Source organism: Monodelphis domestica, chromosome 6 (assembly GCF_027887165.1).
Source record: "Monodelphis domestica isolate mMonDom1 chromosome 6, mMonDom1.pri, whole genome shotgun sequence".
Classification (NCBI taxonomy): Eukaryota; Metazoa; Chordata; class Mammalia; order Didelphimorphia; family Didelphidae; genus Monodelphis; species Monodelphis domestica.
Window position 1 is genome coordinate 55,910,398 of NC_077232.1, and position 21,108 is coordinate 55,931,505.

Below are 21,108 nucleotides of genomic sequence, written 5' to 3' on the forward strand. Positions count from 1 at the left end.
AAAATGCTGTCTCGTGTTCCTAAGTACAAGAGGGCTGTGATGTGTTTTATGGGGAAAGTGTGTCAGATAAACGGGCAGGAGTTATAGTCAGGTGTGAGTTCAGTGAAACCACAGTACACAACATCCAGAAAAAGGAAGGAGAAATTCTGCAATTAGGCTCATTCTGAAAGCACTAAAACAAATGCTCCTAGGAACCTAACCCTCTATTTCCCTAGAAGTAGGGATCAATATCCATGAATTCAACATCCATAGTGACATTATGGAACATAACTACCATGGAAAATGAGAATCAGCTGTACTCTTTCAAGCCTTTCATTTTATTAATGAAGAAACTGAGACCTGACCAAGAAGAACTGAGCTCTGCAAGGCCAGAGAGCTAATGAGCAGAGCCAGGATGAGCAGCCAGTTTTCTGGTCTCTCTGAACACTGAAAAGTCTTAGCTTTGAGTTAAAAATCATTAGAATGTTTGTCAACCAAAATAAATCTTAATGAGTATAGGTTCTGCTATTCATAAATATCACATTCTTTTCTGAGGAATCATTAAATGCAAGCGGATCTATCTTTACCCAGTCTTATTCCAGCATCTTATTGTGGCCTGGAAATGGCCCAAGTAATACCAGTGAAGTGCAAGCCCTGGCAGGTCCTACCAAGTTGGAAGAGTTTCAGTGTCTGGTCTGGTTGCCAACTGTGTCTGTCATTATCCAGACTAGCTAAAGATGGAGAAGCTCATCACTAGAAGAACCTGGGGGACTGAGGGTCCATCATCAATTCATTTGAGAAATTTAAGGCCCATCATTCAACCACTAAGTCAATAAGCATCACTAAGTCATTCATCCATGTAGTTGGTCAACAAGCATTCATTAAGTGCCCATCACGGGCAAGGCAATACAAAACTAAAGTATCCCTTTCCTCAACCAACTCAACTTCTACTGGAGGGAAGGGAATGGTGGAGATGGTAGAAGGCAACAGACAAACATAAAGACAAAATAGAGTCATTTCATAATTTCAGGGAAGGGGGAGAAATAAATAGGAAAGGTGGCACCTTCCAAGCCTTGAAGGGATGCCAGGTGAAAAACTAGCCTAGAGGTAATGAAATCATCTCCTAAGATGTTGTAGGGCTAAAAACTGAGCAGGGGGAGGAGCCTATGTGGATAAAATCATAGTCCACAAAGGACCAAAGTAAGCTCTTACTTCAGAAAGATAAAAAAGCAAGGGTTCTTAGATAAAAGAATTGCCCCAAGATCAGTAGATAACCCTAGTTAATCATTATTTGTCTTGGTACATTATACTTACAGTTGAGGAAACTTTTTTTAAAGCTGTTCATGATTCAGACAGCTTCATGGCCAAAAGTAAAGTTTCTCTAAAGCAAATCAATTCTACTTTGGAGTTTGAGAAATGTTTACCTTTAAAGGGTGGTTGAAGCATTAAGGTGATACAGGAAAACTGCTTCTTTCCTAAGTTTGTTCAAAATTTCCTACCAAGTTAAGGTCAATTTTTTTTCTCTGATTTCTCTTTTTTAAGAAAGGGTTTTGTTGAATTTGTCATTAATGCTGGAAATTTTTAACCCAGCTTTGTAGGTGAGGTGATAGATACACAAAGATGCAAAAGTGACTTCAATAGATGCGTTTCTAAGCCAATAAAGCCTCTTGATGGCTGGGCTCCAAGCCCAGAATTTTATGGCTCTCTCTCCAAGGCCCCTAATTCATCAGGACAACAGAAGATGCCAAAGTCTGGTGCAAGGTAGTAGATCAGGGAAGGAGCCAAAAGAAGTGCCATAAGTTTTGTGAAGAAGTATAGCTTTTAACAATATCTTCTGTCACCCTATTGATGTGACTCCAACTGATCTGCAATTTCCCTGATAGAACACCATCTCAAAAAAAAAAAAAAGACACTGGTTATCCCCAAGCTGTTCATCTCTTTTCCAAAGACTACCATAATGTTGTCATTTTAAGGAAAGAATATCTGGAGAGTTTGAAGGAATATCTGGAGTTATTGAGTCTAACACACTCATTTTACCTACAAGGAAGCAGTGCTAGAAAGATAAAAGAGACTTTCTCAAGATCAAAGTAATTAGAGGAAGAACTGGAGCCTCATCAGATCAGGAGACATTTGTTAATTCAAGTCAAGAACTATGTTTAACTGGAGTTATATTATGTCACTGGGCTTTCATATAAAGGCAAAAAGCAGTCCTTTAATAAGCTTGTCCACTACGTACTTCTTCCTCTCGAGGTCCAAGAGCCATCGCAGATAGCAAATGATATATTTTTTGTAAGAGAGGGGAGCCAGATGGACTTTTCAGGTAGAAATTTGCAGGGATTCTGTCACATACACGTATCCTACAGCATCAGGGCTGGAATCCCAGTGATGGTACATCAACAGAAAGCAACATGTCTTACTAAAATCTCATTTGAGACCTTTGAAACAAACCTACTTTCTCCTTGGTTAGAGAGAATAAGGCAGGAGTCTCTTCTACTCTTCCCATAGGTTGGTAATGGTAATGCACCATGTTGCAGCTCATTGGCTTTTACAAAAGATGACCCAATGATGCATGTGGTCATTATTGAGCAGCTCAGTGCCTCTTTCTGTGGGCTTTTAGATTCCTTTTCAGTTAAAAAGAAAAAGGGAGACAGTGATATTTAAGTGTCTTTCAGAGTTTGCTTCCCACCACTTTTTTTTTAAACCTTTAATAAATTATTTGTGTTGATCTAAAGCATTTTTTTGTATAGGTTATTTTATTTTATTTTTTTGGAAAATTTTACTTAGTTTAGAATATTTTTCCATGGTTACAAGATTCATATTCTTTTTTTTCCTCCCCATCCCCCTCTGGTCTGATGTGCAATTCCACTGGGTTTCCCACCACTTTGGGGTGAATTCTGATATTGTAAGAAAATGGAGGTTCTCAAATGACTCTTTGCATTCAAGGATGTAGTAAGCTCTAAAGGCCTAGCACAGTACTTTGCATATAGTATAAGATCATGTTTTTATCCATTTTATTTCATTTTCTAATTAAAATTGTTTCCCTTCCCCACCCCACCCCCAATTTGAAAGAAAAACAACCCTCATGTAATAAATATACATAGTCAAGCAAAACAAATTGTTGAAGAATTCTACTGGATGGAGGACAAAGGACATTTAGAGAATTAATCTAGTGGAGATTAAAGGATATTAATTTATAAACAGTTCTTAATTTTGGTGCTATCTTTAAAATTATCTTAGAGAGACATTAGGGATGTTCAACTTTTTCACTCCTCAGATAAGGAAGCCAGAAGGCTTGTTGGATAATAAAGGGAATGAAAAGCCATGGACAAGTTATTAAGAGATCATATCCTAGTTACATAGGAATTAGGCCCATGGAATGCCCATAGTTCTTTTTCATTTCTATTTAATAAAGACAGCTTGTTGTTTTTCTGCTATTATTGTATTCTGGGGATTTATCTGTAGCATTACAATTATGGAGAGAAAGTACAGTACAGTGGATAGAAGGTTTGCTTTAGAGTTACAGAAAAAAATCTGGGGTCACTACCTTGTCCTTGACAAATACTAGATGTGTGACCCAGGACACAATCTTTTTTCCCTCCCCCATAGGCAGAATATTTATTAAGAAAAGGACAAATTACTATTATCTCTATTGCATTACATTTTAGTTTTACTTCATTTTTGTAAACCATTTCCTAAATGCATTTTAATCTTGTCCCACACTCACGAGTTTTGCACTCTTAAGTTTTACAACTCTGGTCTAAAGGCTTGAGACTGGAACAACTTGCTCAGCATCAGTCAGGATGTGTCCGTGACAAGAGATGAACCCAGGATTTTCTGACTCTGTTCCAGATCAGCTTAGCCTTATCATCTCTAAAGAGGGTTTTCGTTTTTTCAACCATACTTCACCATTATAATTATGTCAGCGATGCATTTTTTTGCTGTTCTCTTACAATATATGTGAAACCTTCTAGGCATATTGTCTAAATTCAGAGTTCCAAGGCTCCAAATATCGTGAATCGAGCAGGACACAATCTTTTAATGTACTCTCGTACCTCTCTAAGACTCCTAAATAGCAGAGAGATGGCTGATATGTATCAGTAGAGTTACCAACTCTGAAAAACCATAGGTTTATAGCAAAAAAAAAAATTACAACTCTCACAAATTTTTGAAAATGAAATAAAAACAAAAAATCCGTGCCCATATTCCCCTAAGGAAACTGGACACACTTAACACAAGACAAAAATACCCAAGAAAAACAAACAAACAAACCTATGACTTTTAGCCTATAAATCCTTATTTATCACAGAATGAAAAGGGCACAGTACTTGTCAAAGTGTGTGTATGTTTATTTTTCACAGAGAATTTTAAGGAAAGACATTTTATTCCCAAACTGGGCAATTTAAGATGAACATATGACAAAACAGCTTTTGAGTAGAGGGGTCAAACACACAGCCCATAACCCTTTTGAGTATAACAAGAACCAGATTAAAATGTAGTTTCTTTGATTTTAATATGTTGCTGCATTAATAAAATACATAAACACGTGTGGTTTTCTAAGTCAATATGTGGCCCACAGAGATCCTTATGTACAGCTTAGTGGCCCACATTTCTATTTGACTTGGACATCATGGGTTTAGAAGACAGAGCTAGCAACTAGCCTTTCTAGCATTCAAAGCAAATTCAATTCAGGGCGAGGATAAGGGGTAACTCCTTTTCCAAAGAGTATTGCCAATACCCCCGGGATACATTAGACCAATCCAGGTTCCCCAAGATCTAAAAGAAGAGAGATAGGAATGAGGGGATGGTGGCCAATCCTGGCCACAGCGGCAGGGAGAAGGCCAGGCAGGGGCACGCCGGTAACAAGACTTTTTAGGGCCATGCAAGGAAGGTGGGATAGTTGTGTTGCTGCCACAGGGGAGCCAATATCCTGAGAGGGAAATCTGGAGCATTGGCAGGAAGGAAAGTACAGTCCTGGATATTGGTGCCCATCTAGCTTGTACATCATTCCTACCTACCTGGCAGGAGCTGTTGGTACAAATAACCCTGTTCTAGTTACAGCTTTGTTAGAGATACATGATTTTCCCCCCCTGGGATGGTAGTTTTTGACAAGCATGAAAATAATTTCTAATAATTATGGCTTCTATCTAAATAAAGACCAAAAGAAGGACATCTGATTGGACCATGCAAACAGAGCTGAGTTTTGTAGAAAGAAAACTTTCTTTAAATAGTTCTACTTACTGTCACACGTGGCTTTCTAACAGGGTCCATTCTGAAATTTCACTACATTTTGAGATTGTGTTTAGTGTTAATGTCAAATTCCTATTTCTCCAATGTGTCTTTTTAAAAGGCAGCGTATCATTTTAACACTGTTTGGGAAGGGTACAGTAATTCTTAGCTATAAACTCAATAACAAAGTATTCTTCTATGGAAGGAAGAGATGTCATTTTTTTGGCCCAATTGGGCCCTTTCCTTCTAGAAAAGACTCCAGATGGTGTTCGTTGAGTTCTCCACTTGTGGTAACCTATCAGACTCTATCAGCCTGTTTGGATCAACATGAGACAACTGAAAAGAAATTCTTAAGCATTTCAGGTAGTCATAATCACCATCATCATCATTATCATTTTGGGTCTCACTATTTTCAGTTCTTACGCTAAGATTTATTGCTATATCCTGAAACTGAGTAAGATAAATTTTGAGACAAGGAAACTGGCTGAAGTTTAGCACCAGTAAAATTGAAGTGTAATGTGGGGATGAATGAGTATCTGAATTATTATCTTAACCATACCATTTGAAGGAGTGTAACTTCTCTGTTGTCATTAAAAATCTGTAATATTGATAGGAGTGATGGCTGAGGGGAAGCTTTGCTCTTAGTTTAAAAGCTATGATGATGATTTTTTTTTCTATTTAAGTCTAATGGAGAGAACACAATTTCTCTTCATCTCAGGAACAGTGATTTCTACTTATATTATTGGGATAGCACACAGTAGATAGGGGCAATTAGTTGGAGCTGGAGCTGAGAGTCCCCAAGTTTCACCTAAAAGAAAGGAATTTTCTTTGGTAGAACCATGTTATAATAATACTTCCAACATACTTAGTTCTGAAAAAAAATCCATCTGTTTATCTGCAAGGCATGACACATGACCTTAAAATTTGTTTTGTTAAAGGGGCTACTTTGTAGGACCCTCTTTAAAGAATTGACTATAGCATCACATATATTTAAACGAATGTTTGCCACATTCTTCTTTCAACCTGAGGCAATAATTGCAAATAGTACAATTTTAGAATGTAAAATGTTACCTAATATTAACCACACTTTACAATTGTTACAAGCACATAATTTAATTTGAAAAAAGTCTCTAAGTTAGCAAACGATAATATATACGGACTTGTCTTTGAAGATAGTTTGGATAGTAGAAGCTACAGCTTCTAGCATTACATATACGAGGTTGTATTGAAAGGATATCCAAAGAGAGGACTCACAAAATAGAGACATAAGATGATGACCCCAAGGGCCATTTCATAACAGGATCAATTAAACCGGGCCACTAAAATATTTCTCCTAATCAGTTTTCAAGTTATATGACGAAAACGGACATGTTTTTCCCCAAATACATTTAGTTTTGACTTTCAGTTTTTTCACAGCACAGGAAATATATCAGGCTGCAGTTTGATAAGTTTGCTGTCAGATTTAGAATACGTGATTATAAAGATCTCCTTTTAGAAATCAATCAGTTGGTGTTTGTGTGGAACATCTCTCAACCCTTTCTCTTATTCATAAGACTCACTAGTGAAGAACCCATCAACCAGAAGAAGTTTCCTGCACCATGTTTCTTCATCCAAGGTGTCTTCACTTAGCTTTGTATACAAAGAACAACTTTTTCACTGAAGGCTATAGGTCTGAGTTAAGTTATTCAATTTAAGAGTAACGATGAGAGAACGTGGATCCTTCCTGTTCTTTTGAATGGTTATCTTTCCTTTTAAGGCCTCACCTAAAAAGAAAAAGAAAAAAAGAGAGGAAGTTTGAATATTAAAGAAATTTTCTATTAGATAATGCACTATTCCCCCATAATATTCCTTAAATGTATAATATCCTAAATGAATTAACAGCATTAAGTCACTCAAAAAAGTAGATTATCAACCACTATAGATGCCAATCATTAGCACTTTGAAGGCAAAACAAAAGTGTGGTAGTCAGAGGGTTTGGGTGTCCATCTCTAACTTCATGGGAGAAATCTGGCATTAGTCCTTAGTGGCAGTAATTCAGAAAGAAAGGTTTGCTATATGTTTATAACATGGAAATGTACAGGGCATTTATAACTTCTAGCATACAGTAAAAAAAAAATAGTTTCAATAGTGGCACTAGCAATAGATGAAATAAAGAAAAGCCATTACCTCTGAAATATTATTTTCTATTTCTATATAAACAGAATCCAAAAGAAAGCTCTGGAACTATAAACTAAGGAGAAAATTGCTTTAAACAAAATAGCCATAGGATGTCAAAATAATTCATAGCTAGTGTAGGATTTAAATTAATATCCAATAACTCCAAGTATTATATTTTGTAAGATTTATTAATAATCACTTGAAGCAGAAAAAATAAAAAGGACAAAAGTAAAAGCCTGAGTAAAGAAATGTTTTCTGACTGCGTTTGCGGGAAAAAGAGAGTGGGCCGGGGCCACACACAAACTTTATCTCCAAAACGTAAGGACGTAATGTGAGAACAAAAGTGGGATGCTGGTATTTAGAGTTCTGGGGAGCAGATTCTAATCATACACTAGAAAGAAAAATTGGATTTGTTTTAATAAGATTATACATTTTAAAACACACACAATGTAAACACATCTCTCATTATACCAGATGGAAATTAATAAAGTTCAAAGCATTCTGGACAAATAAATAATAATATTGCATTTTTCATTTCAGAATTTTCTTCAATGATATAGCAAGAAGTACTTTTTAATAAGGAAGCAAAAATGACAGATCAATATTTCTTGGTTAAAAAAGAATGAGACTAAACCAAATGGTATTTTACATTTTTTCAGCTATCTCCTCAGGCTTAACAATCTGCACTAACACGACAGGACATTTAACAAACTGCTTAAAAAATAATTATGAAAAAATGTGCTGTAATAGTTACAATGTTAAAAACATTAATTTTCTCAAATTTATAAACTAATTAGTACATTTTTTAATATTGTTGTTTAAAACAGCAATGCTTCATCTTAAGAGTTGGGTAATATGTCAAATCATTAAAAAAAAAAGTCAAAGGCAGCAAAAGTATTGCTTACTATATATCCAAGACAGTCCCAATAATTCTGGCTACAAATACAAAGTAAGAAAGTCTGTGCCACCAAAGAGCTCACATTCTAATGGAAGGAGCATGTAGAGACCTGACAGAGAAAGGGCAAGGAAGTGCAGTAGCATATAGTCTATCACTTACAAAACTGGCACTTTCCAAATTCATGTACTTTGATATAATTCTTGGGAAAGAAGAGGATCTATATTAAAGAAAAGAAGAATCTGGAACAAATCCAACATAATACTTCACTAAGAAAAGAGTAGTTAAGCACCAACAATATCACTGCTTTCTGATTATAATTCTGATATATTCCTCAACGTTTTTTAAAAAAATAAGTCAATGGCATCCAATCCCATACAAACCTTTTAGGTTACTTAATAGGACAGGGACACAGCGCTCATAGCAACAATGCTACAAATTTTAGATGTCTGATGAAGTTCAAGTTAATAATTATTGTAATTATTTTGTAAAATGCATATTACTTCAGCTTCTGTTTTTTTATTCTAGATATCATGATGCTTAAACTTAGAACCAAATGATAATATGGTTTATAGTTGGGAAAGGACCTTAGAGCTTAACTATTCTAATCCTATCATAATAAAGTATGTGGTTGTTAAACTAGGGCTCCAACAGATCTTTAAGTGGGCTGTGGACATATTTCTGAAGTTTATAAATTTGTAAAAATTTGGCAGGAGTCAAATGGTTGGTTGGTAAGGGTTTGAGGCCAGATTTTAGCTCAGCCTAAAGAATTTCTTTGACTCTAGGTCTGGCACTCTATTCACTTTGCCATGTAGTTGCCTGGGACTCAGAAAGATCCACATTCAAATCTGCCCTCAGATACTTTCTAAACATGTGAATCTGGGCAAATAATTTAACTTCTGTCTCTTCCTCATCTTCCTTTATCTGTAAATTGGGGCTAATAATATCACCTATTTTCCAGGGTTGTTGAGAGGATCAAATGAGATAATATTTGCAATTTTCTTTCTGATAAAGTAAATGCTATTCAAAAATTTTAAAATGCAAGTTTTGGTAAACACTTTATTCTAACATAGACTCTTTGTTGAACCTGGAATAATGCTTTGCCTTTCACATAACATTTGGTCAAACTCTCTACTTCTGGCTAAAAAGGTATCACAGTACTTTGTACTCTTACCTATTCAAGAGAAAGGATTATTTCCCTATAGTTTTATGGCAATATCATGTTGCTGATGATGATTGTTTATTTTTTCTTCCTTAAACCAAATGAGCTGTAATATGCTCTCAATGAATTAACCCGAACAATCTTTTTAGATTCATTGATTTGTAAAATATCCAGAGATAATGTATACACTGGAGTCTATTTCACCTTGGTGGGTCTCTCTCCTTCTCTCTCTCTCTCTGATCTGCTACCTATGATAGCTTTGGGACCATGGGCAAATCTCATCTCTTTGTGTCTCAGTTTTCTCCTCTTTAAAATGAAACAGGAGTTGGACTAAATTATCTCTTAGGCCATTTCTAACTCTAATCGCATGATCTAAAACATGGTATTAATTGGTTTTAAAAATGAAATAATATTAGAAGAAAAGCCCTATTTTAAAAGTGTACCAGTGGATGATTTAAGCAATGAAGGCAATCAGGTATTCAGTTCAAAGAAACAAGTATCAGGAAACCACATAATAAATATGTAATTCATGTTTGGCAAACACTTCCCCCAATCTCTTACAGACTGAGTAAGGTGCAAAGGCAATGGCTGTAACACCAAAGTCGATCAGAGTAATTAATCAGTGTCATGTAGATATAAAATGACTGATGTCTTTAAGCAGTTCTGCTCTTCGGTGAGCTGCAGAGGACGCTCTCTCTGGAGCCGAGCTGCATCACCTTGCCCTCATCACAGGCGCACTGCCTCAAGCATAAGAGAATCCAGTTTTGCAGTTCAATAAGAAAAAAGGAAACTATATATTTATTATATCATTTTAATTTATCTCTTCACAAGCAAAGAATGCCATTCCTAGAGAAGCCATAAATAACATCCTCGGTAAAGATTAGAGAGCATGATTCTGCATTTTGTAGAAGCTTGACTTAACTCTAGCAAGGGGAAAGGAGAAATCATTAACTTGCTTTTGGTCAGATTATAACAACAGTATTCTGTATTCTATTGGAGTGTTGGTAATTTTATGTAAACATAGTCATACAAAGTTTGACTATAAATAATGGGACTATTTAAAAAGTATATTAGCTCTTTTGCTTCTAAATATGTATGATCCCTTTCAAAGCTGTCACTTTGGGAAGTTGATACATTCATCAAAATGAAGGTCCCCATTGCTTAAAATATTTTTGAAACTCCTTCTCCAGAACAGTTTCTGGATTAGTTGATGAGTCACCAAAAGCAAAAGCAAAAACAAAAACACCACACACACACAAGCACTAGTCTAATCACTTTATAGATATACCTGACTTTGAGCTTAAGTGGGGATTACCTACTTGACCTGCCACCTTATTTTGATCAAACTTTGTTTTGAATTCATTTTGGTCATATTCTAAAATTAAATGAGGACAAAGGCTTGTCAGCACTGTGGATATTCAAAAGAATTTAATTAAAACAGGTATGTATGGAGAGCCTGCTTGATGTTGAACAGTAACGGATGCAAAGATTAGATTTGGGCAAAGGTTCTTGGCCTCAGGGAGCTTACTGACTGGCTGAGAGGTATAATACATTCACAAATAGTTATGAAGGTCATTCCCCAAGAAACTTTCTAAATATATTTTGTAAAGTAAGTGGAAGCATTTTGAAATAAGTGTAGATCCACCTAAAAGACGGTGATCTTTTGGTGATAGCAGACCTGGCCATCCTGACTAACCCGACAACACTCCAACTTTTGTGGGTCTGATAGTTAATGTTTGTAGAGGTGACCCTGAATCATCAACAAGGTATGTTGGGAACAATTTAACCTTGTTTTGTTTTCACAACTAGTGGAAGGCATCTAGTTCAAAGGAGTCACACTTCAGCGGCTCAAGTATAGTGGTCTTCTACCAGATCTCTATCCTCTGTAATCTACTGCCTACACCAGAGGCGTCAAACAAATAGAAATGAGGGCACTAAATAATACTCAAGGATCCCTGTAGATCACGTTAACTTTAAAAACCACACGTCTTTTTTTATTAGTACATCAATACGTTAAAATCAGATAGGAACTACATGTTAATTTGGTTCTGGCAATACTTGGGAGCACCGTGGGCTATGTGTTTGACACTTGTGGTCTATATGACTGCCAAACAAATATTCCAAAAACCCAACAGTCTTCTGTTCAAAAATCTGCAGATGTATATAAAGGAAAAATACAAACTTCCTAATGTGAGCTATAAAGTCCCCCACACTCTGAGTTGCCTATACTTCTCCAGACTTCTTTTACATCCTCCTAAAAAGCTCACCTGCTCCAGACAAAATGGATTACTAAATAGTTCTTGCTCTTGACATTCCACTTCTGTGCCTTCACACAGGCTGTCGGCTATGCTGGGAATTATCTCCTGTTTTGTGGCATTCTAAGGTTCAGCTCAGGTGCCATCTCCTCCTTTCTGGATACTTCTACTTGCTAATGACCCCCTCTCCCCAAATTGCTCTTCAAATTATCTTTTTGTTTATCTTTTATCCAAACTCTAAGGTCTAATAAAGGCTTTGGCAAGAGGGGCTAGCACAATATCTTGCAAATAAGTTGGGGCTTGAGAAATGTTGGCTGAAATATTCCCATATGAATTGATTAGATCAGAAAGGGAAATACAGGACTTCTTTATGATGCCAAAGGCAAAAAATATCATTGTTTCAAGATATAATTGGTTATTTCACCTTATGGTACTCATGATTACAATTTGTGTACTAATAGTTGATGAAGATAAAAAGTAGAGAAATTCTCTGCAGGCTATGCCAAGATCTTCCAAACAAGTCAATATTTACAAGATATTTTATTATTTTAACACAAAGGTAGTTATTGGGGGGGGGGGAAGAGAAATTAAATGAGAAGACTGTAAAATAATTCCAAACTACTGTCTGTTTATCCCAGATGCTTTTTTTGGTCACTCCAAGAAGGGAGGTAGAAGGTGTTAGACATGTTGAACACCAAACATTATCAGGAAAAATGAGACATAGAGTTAGCTAAACAGATAGGACAATAACTAGCTATAGATGTGGGAGTCATTTCAGAATCAGGTGCTTCGTTGCCCTCAGAACACATCATTGACTAGTTAGGGCTAAAGTTAAAATCAATATCTAATTAGATAAAAGGATAAAGATTAGAGAAGACAGCACATGTAATTACTATACCTCGAATCCAACCTATTACATAAAGCACTAAAGTCTAAAAAAATGAGAAACAAAAGTAATGATATTGATTCAAACTTCATTTCATAAAGAAGTTGAATTTGTGCAAGTGTTACTACAAGGTAGCTGAAAAAGCCCAGAGGGCACCCCAACTAGCAAATATCCTATGACAGTAGGGTCAGGGTACTTTAACATCTCTCTGATTATCTCTTCCACTCATCAAGGCAGTGATCCCAAACCTTTTTATACCTCTTCAAGCACTCTGGCACCCCTCCCTTATGATCTCAGCAGAGAATCTTGATTCATATCATCAAAAAAATGGAAGCCAACCTATCTGTGCTCCCCCTTTCCCCTCCTGTTTTCTCACATATCATTCAGATTATCTTTCCCAACAATTTCCCCCCTTGCCCTGCCATATATGAAAAGGTGGCCCTTGTCCTTTCCAATGAAAATCCCCTCTATATTCACTCTTGATCCTATTCCCTCCTGCTTTCCCCAGATTTCCTTTACCTTACTATCATCTTCACTCTAATCTTAAAACTGTTTATTTTGTCCTTACTGCTCATGATGCCCATGGCACCTCTTCCTTAAAAATCTACATCCACAGTTCACACCTCCAACATTTATCCCCCCCTCCCTTATTAGCCAGTCTATAGGTGTGAGATAGTGCCTTTGTGTTGTTTTAATTTGCATTTCTCTAATAAAGTGTTTTGGGGCATTCTTTCAAAAGGTTAAGGCTAGTTTAAATTTCCTTCATCTGAGAACTGTCCATATCCTTTGACTATTTATCAATTGGGGAATCCACTGTAATCTTATAAATTTAATTCAGATCTCTTATATATTTGAGAAATGAGGCCGGCCTTTGACAGAGATACTTGCTATAAAATTTCCCCTCAGGTTTTTGTGTCTTTTCTAATTTTGGTCTCATTGTTTGTGCAAACTCTTTTTATTTTAATGTAGTCAAAATTATCTATTTTATATCTTTTTTTAAGCCTTATTTTCCATCTTATCAATTCTGCGTATTGATTCCAAGACAGAAGACTGGTATGGGCTAGACAATAAGTGTTAAGTGACTTGCTCAGGTCACAGAGCTAGGAAGTATCTGGGGCCAGATTTGAACACCAGACTTCCTGTCTCTAGGCCTGGTTCTCAATCCACTGAGTCACCTAGCTGCCCCTTCTATCTTATATATTGCAATGTTCCTCATTATTTTGCTTAGTCATAAATTATTCTCTATAGTCTGACAGGTAACTATTTTGTGAACCCCAATTGATGTTTCCCAATTATTTCTAATCATGTATCCACTCTGAATTTATCTTGGTGTTGGTTTGTGCCGAGTTTGTGATACTGTTTTTCAGTGTTCCCAGCAGTTTTTGTCAAAAGGTGAGTTCTTCCTCCAAAAGTTTGGATTTTTTTTTTGTCAAACACTAGATCACTATGGTCATTTACTATTGCATGCTGAATGGCTACTCTGTTTGGATTCTAAAGATCTTTCTCTTTTCCAGTCTTCTTATGCTTTATTGTTGTCCATATTCTCTAAAATCCAGCTACACTGACCTGCTTGCTGTTGTTCATTCAAGACACACCCAGTTCCAACTCTGTGCTGGTTGTCTTCAGGGGCTGACACATTTCTCTTCATCTTCACCTTAAAGCATCCATCTTCCTTCAAAGCAAAGATAAAATCTTACCTTCTGTAAGCAGTCTTTCTGGGCTCCCTCACACCTTCCTCCTGCCTTTCATGTATCTTATATGTATGACTGGGGTGCTGTCTCCTCCATCAGGATGTGCTTCATCTCCCATCATTTATGACAATTCTTGAAACATTCAGTTCTGCTAAAACTCCATACATGCAAATCTAAAAACCAGCACATTGCAAAACTGTGCAACATAAAACCATATGGTGGACAGTAAAATGAATCATGGCCCACTTCTAGCCACAGACGTTTCTTTTATTTTTGTGGTATTGTAGCTGATGTCCACAATTCTGATTCCTTTATGTCTGTTGATTTCTTCAAAAAGCATTATTATTTCAAGTTTCTCCTCAGTCCTTCCCTTTGTAGATGCTGGTAGACATATTTGAGCCAGGATACTTGGGATGCTCAATGACTTTTTCACAAATGTGAAACAATAGCAAAACCCAGCCATGTAGGCTAACACACTCTGGGTGAAATTGGGCAGCTGTTGGAGGTCTGAGATGAAAAAGGGGGAACACTGGGTACAGTCTTCCTGTTCGACCTTCATGCTCACATGATGTTTCTAGAGACGCAACTGCAGTCGCCAATTTGGTGTAATGCACAAATATGTCAGTTGCATTGGAATCCATTCACATTTTCAAAACCAACATCATAACAACTGTATACAGTAAGCATTTCCTAAACATTTTCTGACTCATTCAGAGGACAACTATAACACTCTTGGTTTAGAAACAGGGCACCTGAGTTCCCACCAGCTGGGTCAATCTCCTATGAAGATGGAGCTTGAGCTTTTGCTCAGAGCCTGGCATAACAGGTCTAATAAATGTTGACTGACTGACAGATGGGTGAATCAGAGGGGAAGCAGGTCTTCTTTCCAATGCATCACGTTGCCTCCCTCACCAGGAAGAGGGATGCCCTCCATTCAAAGGTTTCAAGGATGAGGGCTGCCTCAAAACAGTAAAAAACAGTTGGGGCAGGTGGATGTAGAATCACAGGGCAGAAGCTGGTACTGATTATCCCACGAGCATCTAAAGAGGAAAAGATGACCTAAAATGGGACAGGGCTAGAGACCTGTGGAGGAACTTACCACATCACTTCCTGATTGTGTGAGGGAGGGGTAAGATGAAGTCAGGAGGAGGGGCACCATGTGGGGTGGGGCAGATGGTAAGATGGGGGGGAGGAGGAGGGAGGGGAAGCATGAGCTGGTGGCTCCTAGACTGGATGAGGTAGGTTCAATTTATTCATTTCACCAAATATTTATAGTTCTCTGTATGTGTGGGTGGAGTGGGGCAAAGAGTTAGACAATAAGGGTTGATAAACAATTGGAAAACAGCTAAAGAAATTCAAGTGGATGTATGAAATGAACACTATTATCTTCTATGAACTGATACAGACTAGAGAACAGAAGAACAATATATAGTAGAACATCAACATTTGAAAACCACGTCGTTTTGAAAAACTTAGTAACTTTAATCAGCACAATGACAACAATGATTCCTGAGGGCTGATGAAGAATTCTAATTCTGATAAGAGAGCTGACAGACTAAAATGTAGAATGAGACATTCATTTTTAGATATGGCCAATATTGGAATCTGTTTTTGCTCGACAATACTGATTAATAACTATTTTCTTTTTTCTTTCAATTGGGGGAGAGGAAAGGAAATGCTTTTTAATTGGAAAAAATTATAATTAAAAGCAACCCATTCTTATTGAATGAAGTCTTTACAATTTTATACAACTTGATTTTTAATACACAGACTTAGTTATTTTGACTACTCCAAAGACTGCTAATTCTGAAGCTTTCAGCTGTGTGCTAGATGGAAGAAGTAGCTGGAAAGCTGGTGTTTACTCTAAAGTTTATGGTATGTTAGAAAAAAATTTCTTTTAAGCTTTACACAGTCCTTTATTAAACTTAAAAGTACAATTAAACTGATCCTTTCTTTTACTTTAGCTTTAAATTTTTTTAAAATTCCCTTTAAAGAGAACACAAGATAAAAATGTATTATACAGTTATTCCTTCCATTTTGTGAGGGCCAGTGGTATGGAACCCCCAAGATCCAAAAAATCAGCATAAAATCCTTTGGCCCTTCTTTTGTACCAGAGAAGAAGCCTGATTTCTTTTCTTTTCTTTTTCTTCATGGGGTGTTTTCAGAATGTCATTGTAAAATGTGGGTTAAGTATTTGGTCATAGGCTATTGGTAGGTCAATATTAAAATATCCTTACATTTCTAGCTTTTGTGTGTTCTCTGCTGCCTTTGACATTCTTTTTGTGAACTTTTTACTCATTTTAACTTTAAAAAAGAAGTTGTGTATATTTATGGTATTAAAAGATAAAATATGTTGATATTAAACAATATTTTCCATATATTTTATGTGGTTCTGAGTTTCTAAACTTTTTCTGTGTTGTCCTGCTGGCCTTACTGTGTCTTCTGCAGCTTTCACAAAACTCCTCCCAAATTTCCTATTTAATTTCTTATGCCAATGTGCAATATGTTGAAACCACAGTGGGCAAAGTTGTGATAGGGAGGAGATACCGGTATATTTAATTTTAATTATCTTTAGGTATGGGTAAAACATCTTTAAGTATTAAGTAAAAATACATCCACCTGTTTAAAACCAAGCTTCACACATGAATGACTAATTAGAATTAAGGGATGTATTTTGGCTTTCAGGTTAACAAGGTTCATAATATTAATGGAAAAGAGAACTGGATTGGATTTCTTTGTCCCAATGTACTCATTGATTAGATATCCCGAATTTAATAAAATGTTGACAATGCAACTGAAAACACTAAACATTTATACCAAGAGGCCAATGAAGTATCACAAATAAAGCATGCCACCAATGCTGATTAATTTAAATGAATATAGCCAACTCAATGTGATTCGTCTGCTAACAGATTAAGATTCCTTGTTGGATTCAGAAGATAGTAAGCAAGATGTTTTTGAAAAAGTTTTAAAAAATAGAACAAAATTTAATTTCAAACATTTGCAATGACCACAGTAGCAAACTCGATTATGAATTGCCAAAATACATTAGATTCTTTATTATAAAATTCATTGTCCCAATTTTTATAAGATGATCCTTTGGTTCCCTTCTCCTCCCCAACAGTGTCAATCTTGAGCAGTAATTATAATACCGGACAGTGTCACAATCTATATTGAACAGGAAGGGAAATGCATTTGTTTCAACAGAGACATTAACTGATTTTCTTTATTTGGATCTAGTCACATTCAATCAGGATCTGAGTGAGTTACAGGACAGAAAACAGAAGGTTACTAGAGCCTAATGTAGGAGATCTTTTTGAAGAGAAAAGCAGACAAGCAGCATTCATTTTTTAACAAAGTAGCCATTTAGCACTATATGTGAAAATGGAACAGGCGGCAAAGTAATTACCTACTTTGTGATTATTCAGGTCCTTTGTTTCTCTTCTCTCTCTCATTGTCTGCCTTTTGGCAATTTCCCTGTTCATTAGCACTATAACCAGAGGCTGGTCAGGAACAATAAAGGGGATTATGATTATTTATCCTATCCATACAACATTACTACCACTGAGAAAGGGTACTCATTTTGTTTTTAAATTTTCTTCAAAATGAGGTAGCATTTCCCTCAGGCTGTGATGCTTCAGTGTATTCTGCTGGCTCACTAGTACTGGCCTTGCTATTTAAATCTCAACAGGAAGTATGGAAATATAACAAGAACAGAGGTGAAGTCAGAACAGGTAATGACTTCCTAAATTACCATTATGCTACATACAAAAAGCACATGGTAAAAGAAGGTATCCACCAGAAAGAGTGCTAGTTACAAGATTATGTGGGCCAAGAAAAATTAGGATTTAGCACTCACTTAGGTAATAAAGGGAACCTTAGAAAAATATTCATTTCAAATTAACACCTTAAATACAATTCAATTTAACTAGTGTTTATTAACTCCCCATTTAATAAATTCTGTTAAGTACTCAAAACAAAAAACTGAATGACTAAACTAAAAGGAAATAGTAGAATGACAATAAAGCTATCCTGGAGAAGTGTACATTTTCAAGATCCTAATCCTCAAGTCAATTACCAGAACGAAAAAAAGAAGTAAGGAATTTAAAGGAATTTAGTTGTACTTGGTCCATTTCTGTTTTGCTGTGTTCAACCTTTTTGGAAACAGAAAATAACACCATCAAGGTTTTATGTCCACTTCCAGGCAATCACCAAGTGAGGAAATGAGTACTGTGTGCTGTTTTATTGCTAATGGAGTTTGTTTGCCCACATTTGAAAAAGTCAATTTCTGTAAGGAGTAAAACCAAACTAAAACTAAAAAGGCTTTCTTAAAAAGGCTATTTTTAGAGGTTTTACTTGTCGAACATCTAGGTAGTTGGCAAACTAATCATAATCTACCTACCTGGTATTTGTTAAAATTGAATACGAAAAGGTTCTGTGGGAAATAATAAACAGGAGATGGGGACATATTTGGGGACTGGCTTAAAAACACCATTTCAATCCTCTTTCCAATATACATTATTTTCCTTTAAAGGTAAAGACATAACAATTCTAGAGTCAGAAGCTTTTACACCTTTCACAATTAAATTCTCTTTACCAGAATTATCATCAGTTGCTATAGTTTCATGCCTATCTTCAATTTAGTAATATAACTGTCACAGGCAAAAGTCCCTTGAAGTTGAAGTTACATTTTTTAAGCTTTCTGTTTCTAATAATGAATCTAGAGTCATATCAATGGATGAGTCCTTGAAAGGTCATCTTATGATCAAACAGAATAAGGAAAAGAGAGGTACCTTAGTTATTATTGAACAAATATTTATTAAATGCCCTCTGTATGCTGAGCATTATGAAGTTAAAGAGAATAGCACCTCAAACTGCCCCCTTCACCCTGACTTTAAGTCATATTTCATTCTTTATTTAAAAAAAAAAACACAACTGTAATTTCTGCATATAGACATCTGCAAATGTGTCTTCTCTTCCTAAGTACTGGTGATACCTCATCTTCATTTTGTTTCAAAAACTATTTCAATAGACCTTTTCCTTCATCTTTTAACTAGTCTATTTTGCCCTGCCTCAAATGAAAACAAATTCTGGAGCAGCATAACCCACAAAAAGACGAGGTGAAGTAATTTTTCAGTCAAAACAACTTAGAAGGCCAGGCCAGCACAAGGGATCTAGCACACCAGGGTGGAGGTAGAAGGCATAGGGCCAGGGTAGGCCCTCCCTGAAGGCAATGGGACAAAGCTTCCAGAACTGTCAGTCAATAAGGGGGAAGAGGAGCAGACAACTGCTCAGAAGAAGATTACAGAAGTTCCTTTGCTGGCTCTGGGTGCAGACCTCTCATTGCCCATACACAGATCCAGGGTACAGTCCTGAGTGCAGTTGCAGAGTGAGGAGGAGCACCAGCATACACAAGCACTTGCAGTCATAGGGGAGCAAGAGATCCCGGTCACAGTTCCAAGGGGTAAAAGAGTACTTGTGGACACTCACAGACCAGAACACAGGCTGGGAGAGTTTTATACACACCTCTCCTTACATCATACACTTCAGAAGAACTGAAGGCATCTACAAAAATAACCTGAAGATTGCAACAGTATTCCCTGCACCAGTTAGAGAGCCCAGATTTAATAGTTTTTGACTAAAAGGAAAGAAAATGATAGGAAAATGAACAAACAACAAAAAAAAGAAACAACACAGAAGGTTATTTTGGTGACAGGGTTGATTCAAACTCAGAGACAACAGAGGCAATACTGCTGCATCCAAAGCCCCAAAGAAAAATATTAATTGCTCTCAAAACCAAAAAGTATTAATGAATGAGCTAAAAAAGAATTTTAAAAATCAAACATGAAAGGTAGAAGAAAAATTGGGAAAAGAAATGAGAATGACACAGGGAAGTCATGAAAAAAACAGTCAATAGCTTGGTAAAATAGGCAGAAAAAATACTGAAGAAATTAATGCCCTAAAAAACAGAATAGGCCTATTGGTAAAAGAGGCACAAAAATCCAAAGAAGAACTCCAGAAAAAGCAGAATTGGTTTATTGAAAAGATATTTTAAAAATGCACTGAAGAGAAAAACATCTTGAAAGACAGAATTGGCCCTTTGGAAAGAGGTACAAATAGTCACTAAGGAAAAGAACTCTTTACAAAGTAGAACAGGCCAAATGGATGTACAAAATATCACATAAGAAAATGATGCCTTAAAAAAGAATTGGGCAAGTGGAAGCTAAGGATTCCATGAGATATCTAGCATCAAACAAAGTCAAAAGAATGAAAAAAAAAAGAAGAAAATGTGAAGTATCTCATGGGAAAAACAACTGACCTGGGAAATAAGTCCAGGAGAGGTAACAAGAATTATCGCCTTGAATAAAAAAAAAAAGCTTAGTTAAGACATCATCTTTCAAGAAACCATTAAGGAAAACTGCCTTGATATTTTACAACCAGAGGACAAAATAGAAATTGAAAGAATCCACCAATCGCGTCTTGAAAGAGATTCTAAAAGAATAACTCTCTGGAATATTATAACCAGTTTCTAAAACTCCCAAGTCAAGGAGAAAATATTGTATGAGGTCAAAAAAGGAACAATTCAAATATCATGGAGCAATAGTCAAGATAATGCAAGGTTTAGAAGTTTCTACACTAAAAGATCAGAGGGCCCAGAATATGATAATCCAGAAGGTAAAGGAGTTGGGACTGCAAACAAGAATTACTTACCCAGCAAAACTAAGCATAATTCTTCAGGGGGAAAAAATGAGTATTGAATGAAATAGAGAGCTTTCAAACATTCCTGATGAAAAGACCAGAGCTGAATGGAAAATTTAACACTCAAATACAGGACTTAAGAGAAGCATAAAATGGTA

The 21,108-nt window shown here is 36.2% G+C and overlaps 1 protein-coding gene across 2 annotated transcripts in view; it reads right to left on the reverse strand.

Annotated features, from left to right (window-relative positions):
• Window positions 1-4,304: 4,304 nt before the first annotated feature.
• Window positions 4,305-21,108, reverse strand: part of PRMT3 (protein arginine methyltransferase 3) — a 158,796-nt gene continuing 141,992 nt past the window's right edge. For both annotated transcript variants that reach the window (XM_007497161.3, XM_007497162.2), the window contains one exon: window positions 4,305-6,968. In XM_007497161.3, the coding sequence (XP_007497223.1) occupies window positions 6,859-6,968 (110 nt within the window). In that variant the 3' untranslated portion in view covers window positions 4,305-6,858. The remainder of the gene's footprint in view (window positions 6,969-21,108) is intronic.